This window comes from Lethenteron reissneri, chromosome 44 (genome assembly GCF_015708825.2).
Source record: "Lethenteron reissneri isolate LAM-NWPU_2019-01 chromosome 44, ASM1570882v1, whole genome shotgun sequence".
NCBI lineage: Eukaryota > Metazoa > Chordata > Hyperoartia > Petromyzontiformes > Petromyzontidae > Lethenteron > Lethenteron reissneri.
The window spans coordinates 3,701,381-3,720,480 of NC_083822.1; the positions used below are offsets into that span (position 1 = coordinate 3,701,381).

The 19,100-nt window shown below is 47.1% G+C and overlaps 1 protein-coding gene across 1 annotated transcript in view; it reads left to right on the top strand.

The window, feature by feature from the left end:
* Nucleotides 1-19,100, top strand: part of LOC133353421 (guanine nucleotide-binding protein subunit alpha-13-like) — a 40,309-nt gene that overhangs the window by 16,079 nt on the left and 5,130 nt on the right. Inside the window, exon 2 of the mRNA XM_061569671.1 lies at nt 14,123-14,173. Within this exon, the coding sequence (XP_061425655.1) occupies nt 14,123-14,173 (51 nt within the window). The remainder of the gene's footprint in view (nt 1-14,122; nt 14,174-19,100) is intronic.

Genomic DNA, 19,100 nt, shown 5'->3' on the forward strand with positions numbered 1-19,100 from the left:
GTGGTTTATAGCCAAGCTCTCCCCCATCACCATTGGGGGCCCCGGGGCGGCTTCACCCAAGTGGGCTGCTGTTGCTGCTGACCTCTGTCTCTGCATTAAGCCCAGCGAGACCCCCTCCAGCTCCGCAAGCCATGAGGAGGAGGCCTGCCGGGTAGGCAGAAAAGCAATACAATGCATCTTTAAAGCGGGACCACACAAGAACCATATCTTCTTACGTCACACTGTTGCTTTCTGTTCTCGCTTAGAAAAGGTTTTGCGGGGTTGCTTTTTTCGTAAGGCGTTTTTGTGCCTAATAAGAATTTGGCAGTGATATTCATTCTAATTTGTAATTCATCTTTATATTTTTAAAAAAGTGCCCGTGAAAGGCTCTGAATGCTGGGATTATTTTCAGTATGCCCCTGCGTGGAATTTTTGGTCAAATCCTTGAATATATTCTGTTTTGAAAGAAATCCTGAGTGCCCAGAGAAAACCCACACAAATTAGGAGATGGAAACACGAGCTGCACACTGATAGGTCGGCGACCTACTTGTTTTACTGCATAATACAGGCACCTCATTGCCCTCTAGGTGGCTCGTATACGCCCTTCAGCTGTTTCCTAACAAAAGCATTTAAAGTGTAGGTGTGTATTTTGGCATTCGATCTTTCATTGGGTCGCCGGTGTTACATTTTGACTTGGGATTAAATTTAAACTGTCGGCGTCCGGCTGGTGCCCTCGCATTGTGCTCCGTGACCACTCGCGGTGTGATAACACGTGTGATAATCTGTTGTGCATGCTGGTACGTTACACCTCCATCATACCAAGGAAGCAAAGTGCTCACGGGGCTCGACTGTATTGATCCGCTCATGCCAAAAGCAATTCATCAGCGTTATGTCGTGATGAATAACACCATGATTAATAGACATTGGCGTGTACAGACGTTTAATTTTTCCATAATGATGGAATGTCTGTATACATCTCGTGACAATGTCTGCTCATTTCAGTTTGTTGCATTGTTGTTTGCTCGGTCACTGGTGAAACTTAGAAATAATTAAATCTGTACATTTTAACAAACCATCGTGGACACCATTTACAGCGGGTGCCATGCAAACAATCGTATTCATTGTCGCGGTAGTGATTTATTTAACGTCGTGTTTGCAGCAAGATGTCAGCTTGCAGCAACACAGTAGTGGATTCTCGTTTTGTTGTCGGTAAGGATTGAGCCTTTCTGGTGCTATAAAACACATCCCTTACCCTGAGGCAAAATAATAGAAAAAGCCACTTAGCTTTAGACCGTACAGCCAATCGGAGTTAATGCCATAAAACCAAAGAAAATCCTCGTCATTCATTCAATCGGTTATTCCACTGTAGATTCAGCCTGAAGTCTGGAAGTTCCGCTCTGACTCATGTAACCGATGTGGGTGGGATTTTTGGACGCATGCTGTGAGTATCCCCATCATTCATTCGGTGCCCATCACACCAACTTAGGTCGCTTGCGGCCATTTGCAAGCACAGGCCCCGCGCGCACAGTCGGTAACGGTGCTCAAATCAACCCACCGTGTACGGCTCTGGGAGCTGACGAGGCATCGCCTGCTCCTTGCTGCAGACGCAGGCCGTGTTTTGGTCCTGGTCGAGAGAGCCTCACTTCAAAAAAAAAATTGCGGCAACCTGACACCTATAAGGAGACCATTCGGGCATGGCCAGATTGTCCGTGGTTCTTCTGAACCCAGTGGAAGTCTACTGCTCGCAGTGTCGTCATCTTAGCAGATATTGTTTATGTTGCTTGCAGTTGTGCGTTGGAGCTGCGTGCTCTCCAGAGATGAGCTGAGAGGTTCCGTGGTGGTGCTCAAACATTTGAACAATTTGAGTCCCCTGGCAGCAGATAAATGCTGGTAGAGCAAAGATGCCTTGGGTCCATGGTCTGGCGTGACCGTTTTGCACGGCTGGCCACCGTTCTTCTCATGTCCTGGAGTGCAATGCCAGCCAAGAAGTAATCGGTCGACTTGAGAAGCCAGTAATGCCTCCGCAGCATTCATTTAACAGGGGTCGATTTTTTTTTGCATGTGAAGACCTCTCCCATGCAGGGCCACGCATACTCCGCTGCCGAGTAGCAGAGAGCCAGCGCAGTTGACTTGAGTGTAGACGCATTCGCTCCCCATTTAATGTTGGCCTGTTTCTGGATGATGTTACACTGTGAGCTCATCTCTCGCCTTGGTTTTCTCGATGTGTGCCATGTATGTCGGTTGAGTGTTGCACCGAGGTAGAGGGAATTTGAGCTGTAGGCCAGTTTTTTATGCCTTTTTATGTTATGTTGAGTACCCTCTTTGCATCCCTGTTCCTCGGATGGAGGGCGTACACTTGCGTTTAAACAAGGGTTGACGCATTGATTTTTGTCATTGTAGGTTGTTAGGTTTGTTAAAGTTGTTGTCAATGTAATTTTCAAATGGTGGGAGTGTTTGCCTTGGGCTGTCAGAGGTCATCCACATTAAAGCAAACTTCTGGTGCCCATGTGGATTAGCTAATCATTGGTCTCGATGTTAACCAGTAATGGTGCAAGCACAAGCTTCGTTTTGGAAGACTCTTTCTCTGTCACAACTGACTTTGCTATTCATCCAGTTCTACGAAGATTCATCGGTTCTCGAGTCGAGCCCTAATGAGTTCGTTTAGCTGTATGTCGTTGTTCATATGCAGAAACTTGGTGAGCAGCCGTCGATTATTTACGGTGCCGTAGTTTGCCGGCGAGTCTACGAAACACAGCTCCTTTAATCAGACCTTTACCACAACCAACCTCAATGTGCCGTGGAAGATTTAGCAGCTGGCTTGTGCATGACTTATCTGGGCAAAATCGGTCTTGCTCTGTAGGCCAGCCTCTCGTCAACACGTGGTATAATATGGTTCAGTATGAGCCTTTCAAAAGCTTGTGCGTGTTCCACTGGAGGCAGATGGGTCAAACACTTCGTCTCCGATGGTTCTTTTCCCAGTTTGGGAAGTGTCACTACTGGGTCTTGCCAAGTACTTTGGTTTGGACAGGCCCAATATGCGTGTTGTCTCGGTAATCAAAATTCCTTTTTTTCTTTAGTACCAGGTACCGCTCCTTCTAAGATAAGGTTTATCTTGCAGCGGAGGCCCGCTGCCAGTGCTCAGGTTGTTTGTGTCACTCAAAGGTCGACATGTTCACGAATTACGATATGCAGTGATGGCAATAGACCATGGCCTGTTTAGCAAATTGTGTCAAACACTGGCAGCCTACGAGAACCTGCAGCTTGTGTCTCGCAAGCTCGGAAGACTTTTACATTTGTTGCAATGTGGTGGGAACATTTGTCTTGCCATAGAGGGCCTTCTTGCTGGCTTTTTTTTGCTTTTTAGTTTTTATCCCCGGGGAGATATCCAATACTGTGGCTGGCGTGTGCATGGTGGGTTGTGTGTGAGAGAGTCTAGCATCATTAGTACAAAGTAAAGACAGAGTTCAGGTATAGTGCATGCTGGTAACTGTAAAGCGGTTGCGTACGTATACAATGTGTGTGTGTGTGGTACGTGTATTGTTTACGCTTTAGATACAGTAAGTATACAAGTTGGCTGGTGTTTGTAGATGTCTTAACACTTTCCTTTCAAACGTGCCCTCTCTCGCAATGAATGCTTGTTTGTGTTGGATAAAGGTATACAGTGATTACGTGCAAACAAAGGTAACTGCTGTATTTTTTTTGTTTCGGGCGACAGCTGGTCTCCTTTTTACCGTACAATTTTCAAACTACAAACATATTCAACACCCAGCCATATGACGGACTGACCTCATTGCTACCGCCAAATGGTCTCTTTTTCGTTTTAGGTTTCTTTTTTTGTAACAACTTTCCCGGATGGATTATATATTTTTTTCGCAGTGGCCTGGAAAAGGGACTCGTGGGACAAGTTGTGTCCGGGCATGGTGTCCTCAGCTGAAGTCCAGAATACAGAGCGATGTTTGCTGCACAGTGTGTGCACTGTGGGACACAAATTGAACTCGTAGCTCGCTGTAAAATACGCACTCGCGTTCGCTGTTTTGCTGAGTGATCTGTGTTTGCTCGAAAAACTACAAGCGAGTAACCAAGATCATTTTGAGTGCGTCAGCTTTGCACGCCTTGTGTTTCCTTGGGACCGGCGCACGCGCTGCAGTCACTAACACAACAAAGATAAAGCAATGTGGATCATTGTGGCTTCCAGAAAACATGAAATTAATGTTACCGATTTCCATGATAATTTTTATAGTTATTTATTAAGCCAGATAAGCTTTAACACATTGCTCATAATGTTTCTTACGAAGGGTCATGATTGTAATGTTTAACCAATTTAGTTTTGGCTATATTTACTATTGCAGGAAACTGGAGTACTGGGGAAAAGCCCTGCCAATAAGAGGACACTCAAATCCCTAGGGATAGTTCAGCTAGCCATATGCTTATGCCACCTTTTATCCACCTCCTTGTAGTCCAGTAGGGGTGAAGGTCTCATGCATACCCATGGTTGGTATCTGTTGCATGGTCTACAAATCCCACGTGCAAATTGCCGACCCGCAACCATGCCCCATGTTGCCACATGGGTATCAGGCAGCGGAATGGGCCAGTGATCCTAAGTTTGCACGGGAGATGTAACGTGTAAGGCTCTTGGGCGCCACAGTGGCGAGATGTTAAGTACCTCGGCTGGTATACAGGAGGGTGTGGGTTCAAATCCGACCTTGAAGTCTGTATATTTGGAGTTTGCATGTCTCTCTCCCCATGGTCGTGTGGATTTTTCTCCGGGTCCTCCTTTTTTCCCCTCCGCAGTTAGAAACATGCATTTTAGAGTATTTGGCCGCTGTAAGTTTCCACTTGATAAGCCACTTCGTTGAGCTATCATTTGTGATAGCCAGGTCGCTTCTGAAAAAGAGCTGTGTAGTTCAGTGGGGCCTTACCTGGTAACATAAAATAAGCGACCACGACTCCACCGTGGTCGCTGGCTACCGTTCGGCGGACGAGCTGCACACCCGGGAACAGCTGCACTCGGTGGATATAACACGAAACTTGGCCACTGTGGAAACACGAGCCGAGGCGTTGTAGCTCGGCCTGCGCACAGCTGTACCAGCGCAACTTTGCTTGTTTGAAACGTTTATTTGTGGTGTGCAGCTGAAATTACGCATTTTATTTACAATGCTGGTCTCATGACATTTTTTTTTGGGTGGGGGGGGGGGGGGGGGATCGGGGAAATCTTATTATTATTGGGAAGGCGAACATTTTCTCAAGATATGGTCTTATATGGTATTTTTGAATGCTTGATTTTTTTACTTTACTTGTTCACTTTTTGAGGTGGCAGTATTCATTTAACTTTAAATAATGCTGTAATTTTAAAAACAGCCCATCAGGGCAGCTTAGTTGACATTATAATTAGTAAAACCAACACGGGACCCATGCTAGAGTAGCAGCGTGTTTGTCTGACATTAATCAGTTGGTGACGTAAAGCAGCATGGTAAGACGGGAGTCCCATCTCTTTTGACCTCTGAAATAGCCATTCTGAACCCACCGTTTGTGTACTGTTCCCTGCCTCCTCTCGCTCCCCTTTCCTTCCTTTGCGCCTACCCAAAATGCCATTGATTTATTAGGCTGAGGACTCAATGAACCCTTTGAAACATGAGGTTGTGTTCTCCGGCTGCGCATTCGGGCTCTTGACTTCCAGAGCGGGATCCGACCGTCAAATGTCTGCGTCGTCGGCGATCATCGCCGCCACGACGCGTGGAGTCACGACGCTCGGCCGCCCCTCGTGCGCGTCGTAAATCGCAAAATGGATGGCGCTTTTTGAAAACCTGTACGAGTGCCTCGTCGCTGGTTTACTTATTTATTTGATGGGTATATTTATTCAGTGAAAACATAAACATCGTCCCGCTGATGTATCTGAAAACGGTGGTAAATTCTCGAAACAAGTCGCCACTGGATGTGGTCGATTCGCACGGCAACTTTTAAGTCTGTGCTCGCACATGGCAGCGTAGGTTTGAGCGATAACGCGCACGGAGAAAAGCGATCGGCATTTAAATGACTAAGACCATGTAAACAAACTCTGGCAGAAATGTCGGCCTTCTTAATGTATAACATATGCTCCCCCAAGCAGTGTGGGGTAAGCATTGGCAAACTTCAACTATCAACAACCAGCATCGAGGAAGTAGGAAAAAAAATTAAACATAAATGCTGCCTAGGGGTCAGCCCTGAAATGGGGTGGGTCCGCATAGAAAATGGAGGACTACCGAAACGCTCCTTACTTGCCACCCAGGGTTACGCTGCAGAGCGAACAGAATGAGCGCGTTACAATGCGCTCCCTCTCAGTGTGTTGCGGGCTCAGGCGTGCTCGGGTAAGCCACAGTTCGCTCGCTCACTCTGGGGGCAGGGTTGATGAGATGAACAAAGATCGTCGCCAGCATGAGATACCCAGGGATGGGGGGACAGCAAAGTGCCAGTATGGCAAGTGGGCCGCGGATCATTGCGGATATATTTCTTTGACCTCGATGGGTTGAACCATGTGTTTTGCTTGCTGTGATGTCTTGACGTTTTGTTCCATGTGCTGGGAGCTTGCTCGGGAACTGAATTATAAAGACTCTTTAAGAAGTTCCCAGCATTATCCTTTCACTTTGTGGTTTTTCTCCGAATGCTCGAGTTTCCTCTCACGTTGAAAAACATTTTCAAAGTAACTAACTGGCCAACATTACAATCAGTAATGACAAGAGCGTTGGCACGAAGTTCAGGTTTGTTAACTTCAGGTCGGGTGGACATTTTGGCAGCACTCATCTTTGTCGGCAGCCAGCATTTTAAATTCCACATTGCTATGGCAGAAGCAAGGCTATACTGTACACAGGATGCCGGCTACAGTTGCCTTACCACAACGGTGGATGGACCGAGTCAACCCTGATCTAGATTTAAACGTCTTTCGGATCGAGAGCCGAGCACTCTGACCACAGTACCACCCAACCCGGATGAGGGGCCATTTGATTTGGAGGCAGCAGCGTGACTGGCATTCTTTCAGTCGCTTGATATGTGCTGCACCAGGGCGAATGGGGAGCATGATTTGAAAAACCAGTTTGCAGGCATGGGGCACGAACGGCTTCTGCCCTTTGGCAGCGATCCTTCTTACCCCACCTAAGCCTGTTCTTTGCTAAGAAGGCTCGGTTGGTAAGAACTGCAAACATAACTAAGCTATTTTAACAATTAAGTCATATGCATGTTTCTATATGTGACTAGGTTTTTTATATTCTACGTGGGCTACGTGGCGTTGGGCAGAGCTGTCGTCTCACTGTTGGGGAAGGTCGTTGGTTCACAATCCTTTTTGGGGAATGGCCGAGTCGGTCATTCTTCCAGTGATGATAAATCCATCCTACTTTGTGGGAAGTTGACGGTGCTTGTCCTATGCATATGATAGACTGGCCCTTGCAATTGGAGAGTGGATAAATTCCATTTCTTGGTTTTCTTCAGGGCTCAAATAGCCATTTCCTGCCGTGTACAAGTCAAATTACTGCTGACTGGTCTCCGCAGTTCCCTGGACGTCCCACCAAGGACTGCCAATGGACACGAACGCTGTCAAATGTTCGTGAGATAAGGTCGACAGTTTGACCTGACCGCGATTGGTATCTTGTTGCGTTGGATGGTGTGTATAATTAAAAAGTCGGAAGAAAAAAACCTTCAAACTGGTTTGCTGACAGTTCATGTATAGAGTTTGAGCTGCTGTTATTATGAAGCCAGCATTATAATAATCTCAAAATGAGCCACTTAGCTAGGCATTAAAACTGGTGTACAGTATAGGCTGTAATATGAAAAGCGTGCCTGCAATGGCAGGGTGCCAAAGGGAGGTAGTACATCAAGTAGGTTTTGTCTACCTGTATGCACAATTTTAGTTTTGATTGTGCTTCTCCCATAAGCCGTGGGTTTTTTTTCTTCCTGCGGGCACTCCCCATGTCTTTAGAACACACACAGAGACGCTCAAAAGAATTAGCCAGACATCATCCCAAGCTCCGTCCTCCTGAAGGAGACCTTGACTTTGTGCCAAAAACAGATGCGTGCGTAAAAGTGAAACACTGTCGGACGCCACAGGTCATCAGCTCGTGATGAAAGCGTTTGTGTGGTTTCTTGTTTTTTTGTCGTAAAACCGTTGCACATTTCGCTGCTCGTGGTGGACCGCTGTAGGATCTCCCGGTGCCCAGAGCACGGCGTTATCGCTGCGTCTGTATTTTTGATTCCCATCCAGCTCTGCCAAAGTCCTCCCGACAGCGGGTCAGCAGCCACCCGGGGTCTATAGAGAAGCCATCTTCTGAGCCTTGGCTTGTTTTGTGGGAGGCAGCAATGAGTTGTCGCATTCCTAGGCTATTGCCAGAAGTCGTCTTTAAAAAAAAAACGGCCTGTTTTTCTAAAGTTCTGTGAAAATCGCTGCGTTGAACATGGCCATCAATGACCCTCTCTCTGCTCCTACCATTCTGAAATATGGTTAGTGAGCGTGTGTGTATGAAGATAGTGGTTTGGAAACACCGGTTAAGAATATTCAACCCTGTTGTTCATTAACAAACACTGCCCCGAGCGGGCAACGTCAAAGTGTCCATCCGCTCAACTTGTCGGCTCCTGAGTCAGCAGTGGAAATTCCACATTGCCATGACGGGGTGATGTTTACCCATTGTACAACCAATGTATATTTCCCCACAATGTGGCGCTGATTTATCAACCCCAGAGATGTGATTTGGTTGAGCCGACCTCTGACTGGGATTTAAGCTCGTCGTAAACCTGTGATTGTGAGTTGTGTGCTGCAGCCACAACGTCGCCTTCACTAACTCGAGCACTCCATGAAGGCAACATGGGGAGCAAAGGTTGTTGGTTTTTGTTTTCCTTTCCTTCACGCTCTTCTCTCCTTGCTTAAAAGGTGGCCGTGCTTGCAGCCGTGACTCCCGTAAAAAAGGCCGAGTGCTGGGGAGGAGGGCCGAAACTTCGCTCCGTCATTGCACCACGGTCGCACAAAAAACGCAATCGGCGACGCCCGCAAGCGAAATAGAGAAGCTCGTTGTGCCGTGGCGTGTGTCCGCCTCGACCGTATCTGGGAACAATGGCAGGCAGTCTCCCTGCCTGCCTGTCGGTCGGTCTGTCTGTGGTTCATTCACACACGGCTAGCTGCCAGCGCTACAGATGTTCTCCGGACTTTTTCGAATCTGGAGCAACACAGGAAATGATTCAGCCCCTTTGCAGATCGGTCTGCCGGCGCTCAGTCAAGCGATGGGGGTGGTGGTGGGCGGGATGAGGCGTGGGTGGGGTTGAAGAAGAAGAAGAAGGGGCAGGCCCTTCCAAACGTCGTCCCAATTTAGCCCCGTGTGCGGCGAGCACAGCACTGTACACGGGCGGTGTGCGTGCGTGCGCTCCTCTGTTGACGCGTCGAGACTCGGCGTCGCTTGATTGAGGCTTGGGGCGGGGGGCGTCCCGTGCCGGTGCGACTCTGCCGAAGACTGCGTCCTCACCGCTGGAAATCGTCGACCAAAGTGAAACGTTGCTGCGAGAGCAAGCGATGCTCTGAGAAGCATATTCTTTTGTCTTGACACAAAGCTTCCCTGCCCCCTATACACATATAGCCCTCCAGCATCCCCATACACCCCCCCCTACCCCGCTAGAAACTCCCCTCTTTCCGGTTTTTTGTTACGCCGTTTTGGGTCCGACGTCAGCTGTTGGGGTTGTGAGCGAGTCGAGCTGCTGGGCCCCCCCCCCAGCTCGCTCTCCTTATCCCAACCGCTACCCCCGTGGATGTTGATACGACTGTGCTTCTGGGCCGACCGCCAGCTTCTGGTGACTTGTGTTGCCAAGTTGTGGTGTTTCAAAAAATCTCCAGGCCATTCGTCAAAACCCACTGGAGTTTGCAGAACACAAACAATTAAACATCTTGTATTTTCAAAACAGTTGTTTTTTTTAATACTGAAAACGGCAATAATAACCCAACCCCCGCAAGGCCATTGCAGACAAGGTATGAAAAGGCAAGACTGAGTCCAAAGTGACTGCGTGCTCTGAACGAGCAAAGGGATGGGAGCTCGTCTTTCTTTGTGGACCCGAGCCAGAAGTTAAAATTCCACAATCCATGGCAGGAGCCAGAATCTTCTCATTGCGTGAGTGTTACCCTCAAACCGGTGCTCGCTTTATCGGCAGTGGAGTGATAATTGGCTGACGTGTGAAAAAACTTCATTAAAAACTCCACAATACAGAGGTTAATGCTAACCTTTGTATTGTTTAATAGCCACTTAATGCCAGAGGAAGCTAAGGAAAGTTGAGCCTGGATAGTGGTTTCTATGGGTGACGACCCAATACAAAGCGGCTGTAGTAGGTAGTGCTGACAGCAGGGGGCAGTAAAACACACTCTATCGTTCTTTACTTCACCCTCCACTCGCCAGCAAGGTAAAGTATGGTTAAATAACCATCACTGCCTGCACAGCATGGGGAAGCTCTCATCCAGCACTGCAGTGATGAACAGGCCATACATACATATATACATGTACTGTCAAAATGTACGTAAGCTTGTGGATGTTTTCACGTCCGGAATATGACATGTTGGCTGCACGGTGGAGCTTCAGGAATAGAAGAAGAAGAAGAATAACTCCAGTGTGGAATTCCAGATCGACAAGCCACAAATCCCCACCACCTTCTAGCATCTGGAGGAACGAAAAAAAACCCCCTCTGAGCTGGCAAGCTGCGCAAAGGCGCGCGTAACGAGCAGGAAATGGGAGAGAGTGGAGAGGGAGCGGCGGGGGAGGAGGAAGAGTTGCTTCCATTCCCGTTGGACAACGCAGCCATCTCGCTGCAGCGATGCCCCCACCAACCCCCCCTGCCACCAGCTGCGCCGTCTCTGCCAAATGATGCAGCAAGTGGGCGGCAGCCGACGATTAATAATGCATCGGGCGATCTGGCCGCGGCGGGGCGTGTTAACCACCGAAGGCGACGCGGCCCGTGCGCTTGTTTGCGCGTGTGTGTGGAAGGGGGGGGGCTCTGCCTCGCCGCCCCCCCCCTCCTCATCCTTCGTCTGCCTGTGTGCGTGCATGAGTTCCGTGCGTTCCGTGATGCCTGCGTTCCCCTCCCCAGTCTCTGATCCCCCTGCCCCCCCCCCATCTTATTGTCTTGTGCAAGCGTGCTTGCTTCCGAAATACAATCTGCGCTGTCAAAACAGATACTTTTCTTACCAGTGTTGAGAGCTGCAATAACATTAGCCACAGTACAGCCCATTATTTAACTTCTCCCCTTAGCTATACACAGAGACCAAAAATTCCCCTACATAACCTTAAACAGACTGTTGCAGTTAGCGTTGTTAGCAAGCGTCTATTGAGGTCAGCACGTCACGTCAGCTGTGGTCCAGCACCACGTACATGCCTGTCTCCCCAGTACGGATGTTTAAGGTTGAGTTGGCCTAAAGGAGGCCCATAAGCAGTCCCGATATATGCACATTTAAGTTTGCGTCAACCTAGAGGAGGCCCAGGACCACTTCTGATATTGGTTATTGGTTGTGGCTGTGATTTGAACTCAGGTCATCGGTTTTGTAGCGCAGTGCGGAACTGCTCCAAACTTTCTTGTACATCGACGCAAATAAACACGCTCACTCGTATGGATGCAATGTGTCATATCCTCTCGCAATTAATTACGTCATTCAAATCTGTCAATGACGAGAAAACCCATTCCAACAGAATAAAAGACAGAGCAGGCTGGAATACAATCAAGAACATGCAGAGATGCATGGCACCTGAATGTTGTTGGCTGGCCGCATGATATCAGTTTTTTTCGCCTGTCCTCTTAAACGACCAAATCGCCAAACATGCAGTTGTTTGGATCTGGTGGTCCGATTTAAGGCCAAGAGCTTTTTTGCATGCCATGTACATCTTAGTGTGTTGTTCAATCCAAATGAATTGTGCAAGCTGGAAGCACTATTTTCAGTGACTAGTTGACTGTCCACCTATGAATCATGTTCATTTACCAGAGTATTTAAGGGTTTATTTACACAAGGTTTGGGAAGGTGGGTGGTAATGTGGGTTTATCTGACAAGCCTGCAGTTATTTAAACATAGCTGTATTTAAACTAAATTGAAATGCCTGATTCAGAGCTTATTTTTCCTCTGGCATTAGATGGGGCAGAGCAATGCCATATCTGCCGTGCTTCTTGGCAAGAGATAACTTGTTCTGTTGCATCTAGGGGCTTGTGTTTCATTCCTAAATAGGTCTCATGCCTTGCTGGCAGGGCAAAAGTAAATGTTTAAAGTGATAAATTAAAGGAGTTGGTTGCTCATTTTAGATGGCTACATTTCAGAGAAGTGCAGGAGAAAAAGAGCCATCTCAAAATAGTTGCATGTAATTTTTTGTTGATTTTTATGACCCACATACTTCATAGCTCTTTTTGACCTGGCCACAAATGATAGCCCAACGAAGTGGCGTATCATGTGCAAATTTATAGCAGCCAAATACTCTAAATACATGTTGATTATAGATGTGGAGGGAAAAACCGGAGGACCGGAGAAAATTCCACACGACCACAAAGAGAATGTAAACTCCAAATATACAGGCATCAGTCGGGATTGAACCCATGATGCTTTGTATACCAGGCACGGTGGTTAACATTTTGTCACCGTGGCACCCCCATGTTAATTAAGTAACAGTAGAAATAAATGTGTAAGCGTATGTAATGTTTTACAATGTAGCATATTTAGTGGAGCACCTGGGCTTGTGATATTTCATGCTGGTTCTCATCCCTCTAGCCTGGGTGATGAGTGTTCCACCCAATCTCACCAGATCTTGCAAGCTCAGCAGAATTGCAAATCGTCAGTATTTGAATGGGAGACTGAGAATACCAATTATTGTAGATTTTGGCTGCGATGTGGCCAGAAGTTAGTTATACAGAAATAAATTGTTGAATGAGTTGCAGAGCTGTGAGTGTTTATTACTCATTAATAAGACCAGACACTCATTAATGGTATTAGCGAAACCATTCAAATTCATGACCTCCTGTTAAAAAGTCTTAAGATTATTTGAAGCTCTCCTGGTTAAATAAAATACATTATTGTCATTCATGAAGCTGCACTTGTTTGTGAAGATCACCGAGTCATCTCCTTGTGGATTAAGACTCCGTCCCCATCCTGAGACCGTGGAATTTCCCACCGCTGGCTCTTAACCTCCGGTAGAGACGGAAGACCATCCAACCAACACTTGCTCGTTCACGGTTACGGGAATTACTTTTGTTGAAAATGTTTAAAACTTTATGCCGCGAGATGAAAACGGTTCTTGTTTTGTGGCTTGTCTACGCCGGGGCGAGGGGGGCGCGTCTCCGCGTGTAAACCCTCTCCGCGTGTAAACCCTCTCCGCGTGTAAACCCTCTCCGCGTGTAAACCCTCTCTTGTGTAAACCGTCTCCGCGTGTAAACCCTCTCCGCGTGTAAACCCTCTCCGCGTGTAAACTCTCTCCGCGTGTAAACCCTCTCCGCGTGTAAACCCTCTCTGCCGTTACTGTGTTTACCAGACGTGTCAGCATCTGCGACTGAGCGGGAGCCCTTCAGCGGGGAAGGGGAGGGGGGGCGCTCTCGCGCGGCCGTGCTACATGTGCAAGTGCTCATCGAGTTCCCAAAAATAAAGGCCCGTTCGGCCAATGGGAGGGAAATGGAAATTGGAAAAACGTGTGCCTTTTTGTTTGCTTTAATTAAAGAAGGGGGGGGGGGGGGGCTGCCCTTGACCTTCGTGGAGATGGGAGGAATAATATGTGACAAATGCAATGCAAATCTTATTGGGAAGCTTTGGATCTGTGCTTGTGGTAGACTTGTGCGTGGATGTGGAAGCCACAATGCTGGGGCGGCCAAGTGGTCTTGCTTGTGAACGTGTGCGCACATATATAATTCATCTGTTTGTACAAAGGTTTTAAAAACTTGAGTCCCCACCCCCACTCCCTGTATCAGTTCACTGAAGCATTATGTTGTGTGCCTGCCTGAGTGTGTGCGCATACTTGAGCGGTTTTTAATTTAGCGTGTACAGTAGAATTTATGCTGTGGGCATTTTTATAAAGTTGTGTTTTGTGTCTCGCCTACCCCTACTCCCGTCTCTACCACCCTTTCACCCCCACCCACCCACAAACCTCCCTCTCCCCACTCCTCCACAACCCCTGCTCTTTCTGCACAGGGTGAATCGGTCAAGTACTTCTTGGATAACCTGGACAGACTTGGGGAGATGGTAAGTGGTCATCATTCACTGCAATTGTACTTCATTCCAACCGTATACATTAGATCACACACATCCACATTTTTCACAGGGTGCGCAGGGTTTGCGCGGTGGTATCACTTGTGCCTCGGAGCAAAAAGTTTCCTGCATCAAATCTTTCTGCATGGAATGTGGATCTTCTCCCCTTGTTCTGCACGAGTTTCCTCTGGCTTCTCAGTTTTTTTTCCTCGATAGTTAAGAACATAATAACGTAACTGGTTTTCACCAAATATTCCATTCCTGAACATTAAAATGCTAATTACTTGGGATTTAAAATATCAGTATTGCCCCCTCCGGCGTGAAACCTGGCAGGACCCTTCTAAAAAAAGAGTTCTTGAGAATCCGGGTCTCTGGGTAAACATGCGGAATAATAATATAATAACATTTGTCAGTGTATGCACAGCATCCCCTCCGTTGAGAATGTAATGGGTAAGCTGTTGAGCAGGCATAGCTGACAACACTGATCTGTGTCTCGCAGTGGGTTTCCTGCCATCTGCTGGACCAAGCAGCACACTTCTGAAATAAAAGTGCTTCATTTTAGTTTATTTAAGTTTAAATAGGAGAATGAAATAGATTGTTGGAATTCTGACATTTGTTTTTGAAGTAATATTGAAGGCAAGGTTTTAGGCAGCTTTTGGGTATTTGTCTGACGAAAAGAAAACTGAACAACATGACATTAGAGACGTAAGCATTCTTTAATGCGTTAAATTCTCATATCAAGGCCTTGAACCACAAATAACGTTTTGTTTAAAGGAAAGCACCAAGTTACAATCGACTCGCAGTGTACCCCTGTAGCACCTGGTGTTGATGCGAGATAACCCACAGGCTGCCATTCTGTTGACTGATGTAACGGAGCATTGGATTTTCAATCCTGTCACAGGAATTTACTCCGACAAATAGGTTTATAGTCTCACAACCAACGCAACCAAATGCCTCCTTGGAGCAATCGTTGCTCAGCAGTCCTGCAATCCTCCACCCTCCCCCACTTCCGCCGAAAACACAAAAACGCCATTCCCCCCCCCCCCCCCCCCACGAAGTTTGAGTTGCGTTAAATCGAAGTAGCTCGAAGACTCTCCTAATTTAATTTGTTGTTCAGCCCCCCCACTCCCGGTCTCCGATTGCAGCGTTTAGCACGACGCAGTTGTGCAACTTAATAAACGTTTGCTTAAGTACGTAATGAGCTTCGTTATGGGCAAAGGCCGCACGGCGTGATGGGCTTTTAGCGCGATTAAACCCAGAACGCTGCCTCCGCTCAATCGCATACCGAGTCATCGAAGGCTTCAATTTGAGCTTCCCCAATCGGTGGACAAAAGTACCACGCGTTGGAGGCGGCTGGAGGAATGCAGGCTGCCTCTCGCCTCGGCGGCGTTGTTTGGCGTTATTTACTTGGCCTGCAGGGCGGCACGTGTAAACATTTGGCTTTTGGAGGTGAGACCGCCACGGTAAATGCTACCGGGTGATGTGGATCTACGATTTACGCCTTTGTGCCTTTTTCCGGATTCGCGGTTGGAAGGTTTCCAGTTTTAAGTCTCGGGGCTCGACTCGGTCCATCGCCCCCTTCGTGAACGTCGGCAGTGATTGCCCTTTTGCAGAAACGGAACCTTGCCTTAGGTATGAGGAAGTCCAAAAACTTGTTTAGGGCATTTGTTAATAATGAGCACCCTGTGCTTGTTTGGTCGAAAGGCACTTGGCGTTTTGGCTTGTCAAGCCGCAGATAGTCTCTTGTCAGCAACTCCTTATACGGACACATTAAGCTTACTTTGAATGCGTTGATTTGTGTGCGTATACTTGCAGCAGCAGCGCAAAATCGGCAAACAGATTTAGAACTGCAGTGCAAATACTGAAGGATTATATTCATGGGAATTGTGCAGGGTGGTTGGTCACTTTCACATTTTACAGCAAGAGGGGAGATGGAGCGATACAAAAATCGGCGGCTGCATGTCGTGTGGCAAGGCTAAAGGTGCAGGGAACACCAGAAGTGAAGAGCGAGCAAAGTAAAATGGCCACTCTCGAAATTGAGGTGTTGGGGGAAGATATTTCAGTGGTTGAGCATATTAGGCCTAAGCCTAAAAAAGTAGCCCAGTAGCCTGTGTGTACGAACTTTAACCCTGACAACAATCCTCTTGAACGCTTCACCGGTGTCCGTTTCTCTTTTTCTGCCCGCTATTCCCTTTCAACATTTACAGCGTCGGTAGCAGTTGGCCGAGAGTGCCTGCCGATGTCATTGTAGAAGATAATCTACACAACTGATAATTATTGAACGCACACCTGCTCGGATGGAGCTTAGCGTTGGGACAAAGAGTAACATTGATGGTGCAGTATGGCCTCAGTGGGTCATTCAATGCATAGCAAAACTGAAACATCTGCAGTTAAGTGACATGGCATAAAACGATTACACCAAAGCTGAGCATCTAATAGCACACAATGATGATGATCGAGACTTTGTGTGTTCGCCAGTAGAATGCTCGGCCGTGAGAGGCAAGTGCAGACACGTGCAGTGGTGCCCTACACACACACACAATAGTTGCCATAGTTGTTTTTAATTAAACATTAACTTCGAAGAAGGTTGCACGCTGTGGCGTAACGCACGGTTACAGCTTTTCATTAGGGTGCTACGAGGAGGATCGTGCTGTCGTATCTCTTTACATTTTTTTTTTTTACAAAGTGCAGCCAGCCTTGAATGGTTCTGCAAAATGAAAATCAGTGATGTGACATTAAAGGAAATCGGTACCATCTACAAAGAGCACAAAAGCCATCTCTGGTTTGGCGCTTTACAGCAGCGAGAGGGCGTATGCCACAAGTGGTGTCCGGTAACATGCATTACCTTGCCTCATTTCGCTGCGCGATGCTGCGGTCAGGTCTGCACGGAGCAGACCAATTTTCATAATTGCTTACCCTGACACCTTGATGTGGCCACGCTTTCAATCGTGTTAATTGTGTTTTTGGGCCAAAGTGTAAAAAACATAATGTACGGCTGGCCATGTATCTCGTCTGTTTTTATCGAATTGCAGCGTCGTGTGCCAGGTGCGTTGAGAGGGCAATGATTGATGCCGTCCTGTCAAAATGACACCCCTGAGCGGCACATGCGCACAAACAGCGGCGCGTGCACGGTTCCATCTAGCTGCAGATTACAAATCCGGCAGGCTCCCCAGTCGGTCCGCGAACTAGTCGCACGCGCGTGACTCGACTGAACTTGCACGTTGCCCAATAGCGTCTGCCCGAGCCTGTTTGTATTTGTTTTTGCCAAACAAGCACACCCCCGAAGAGAGCCGCACCCAAGTATGTCGCAGGCGTGGTGGTAGTGGCGGTGGCTGCCACTTCGGCGAGAGAGAGGAAAATTACAAATGTGCCGTGTTGGGCAGAGTGAATGTCATAAGTGTGGGGAGGATTACCCACAGACTGCACAGAGCGAGCGGTGGTTGGAATTTAAATGAAGGTTCTGGGACAGTATTTCTAAACGCCTGCAGGCCAATTTTGAATTGAAGCAAAAGGGTGGGGGAAACAGCACTGGCCTGGGCTGTGGCTTCCATCCGCTTCTCCCCTTGTCTTCTTCCAGCTGCTGTTCTGTAAGTCAGATCGGACTCGGAGCTTTGGCTCCCAACCTCGTTGCCTCATGAGATTAAATTATTAATTTAGTCTTGCTTTGTAGAATTGTGAGTATCAGCATCACTAGATTTCCTGTATTCAATAGGTTCATCCATAATAGAGGTTTTTTTTTTAGATCGCGTAAATATATAAATGGGTCGTTAAACCCACCAACAGCCCACTAGTAAGGGTTGTCACGAAAACAGAACGTGCCAATTCGTCACTAGTACAGCACACCGGTGTGTTGGAGAGCCAAGCCACAACATTTACAATCTAAGTACGACGTTTTGCCAGTAATTACAACTAGCTTCATCAGGCGACAGCCAGATTTGTGGAGAAGTCTTAACTGTTTTGTTCCTTCTATAGAGGCGTAGATGTGCTGTTCTAGTATACTACACGATACACTACAGTACTATATACTACACACTAGTGCTGTACTAGTGACAAATTGGCATGTTCTGTTTACATGACAACCCTTACTAGTTGGCTGTGTCAGGTGGTGGCGGGTTTTAATGACACATTTATATATTTATGCTATCTAATCCAAAAACAAACCTCTTATGGATGACATTGGTCGCGAAAGCCTACGTGTTAAACCTACAATAGGTTCACTTTACCCCTGCAGCCACTAGAGATGCTACATTAGCCACAATGTTTAAAGTAACCAATCCTTGACCTGAATTGCCACAAATCGTGTAATTGCAATGAAATGAACTGCAACGGGCCTAGGGGCCACCCAACATTTAATGTCACACCTTTCACAGATATTTTATAAATTTTCATGATGGAAAACCAACGTCACATGTTGTAGATTTTTTCCATAAAAAATGTAATTTTATTTGTTAACCTTGTTTCAGCATTTGCCATGTTTTTACGGATTATTTTTATTCAATATTTCAGGCAGAATATTGGGTAGTCCAAAGTTAAAATGATATAATTGGAAAGAGTGATGGAGACAGTGGCACAATTAACGTGGTACGTGACAAATCACGGGTCACTACTTTCTCCATACTCTTGAGTAAGTAACGGCGTGGGCATTCAACCCCACTGCTGACCTTGAGCTCGTGGGTAAAGTATCAAATTCGTGTGACAGCAGCGGATGTCTCCATAGCATGACCAGTGTAAACTTACTACAAATTGGAACTAATTTTATCAGCCTCAACAGGGACAAACAGAAACACAAAATGATATTGAGCAAGACAAACAGATTCACAGGCAGGGGCTTGGTCGGGTAGGGATTAGCCGGACACTGGATATGTTCATCTCCTGTTTACAGCCCTGGGCCAGTGGTGAAAACTCCACATTTCGATGGTGG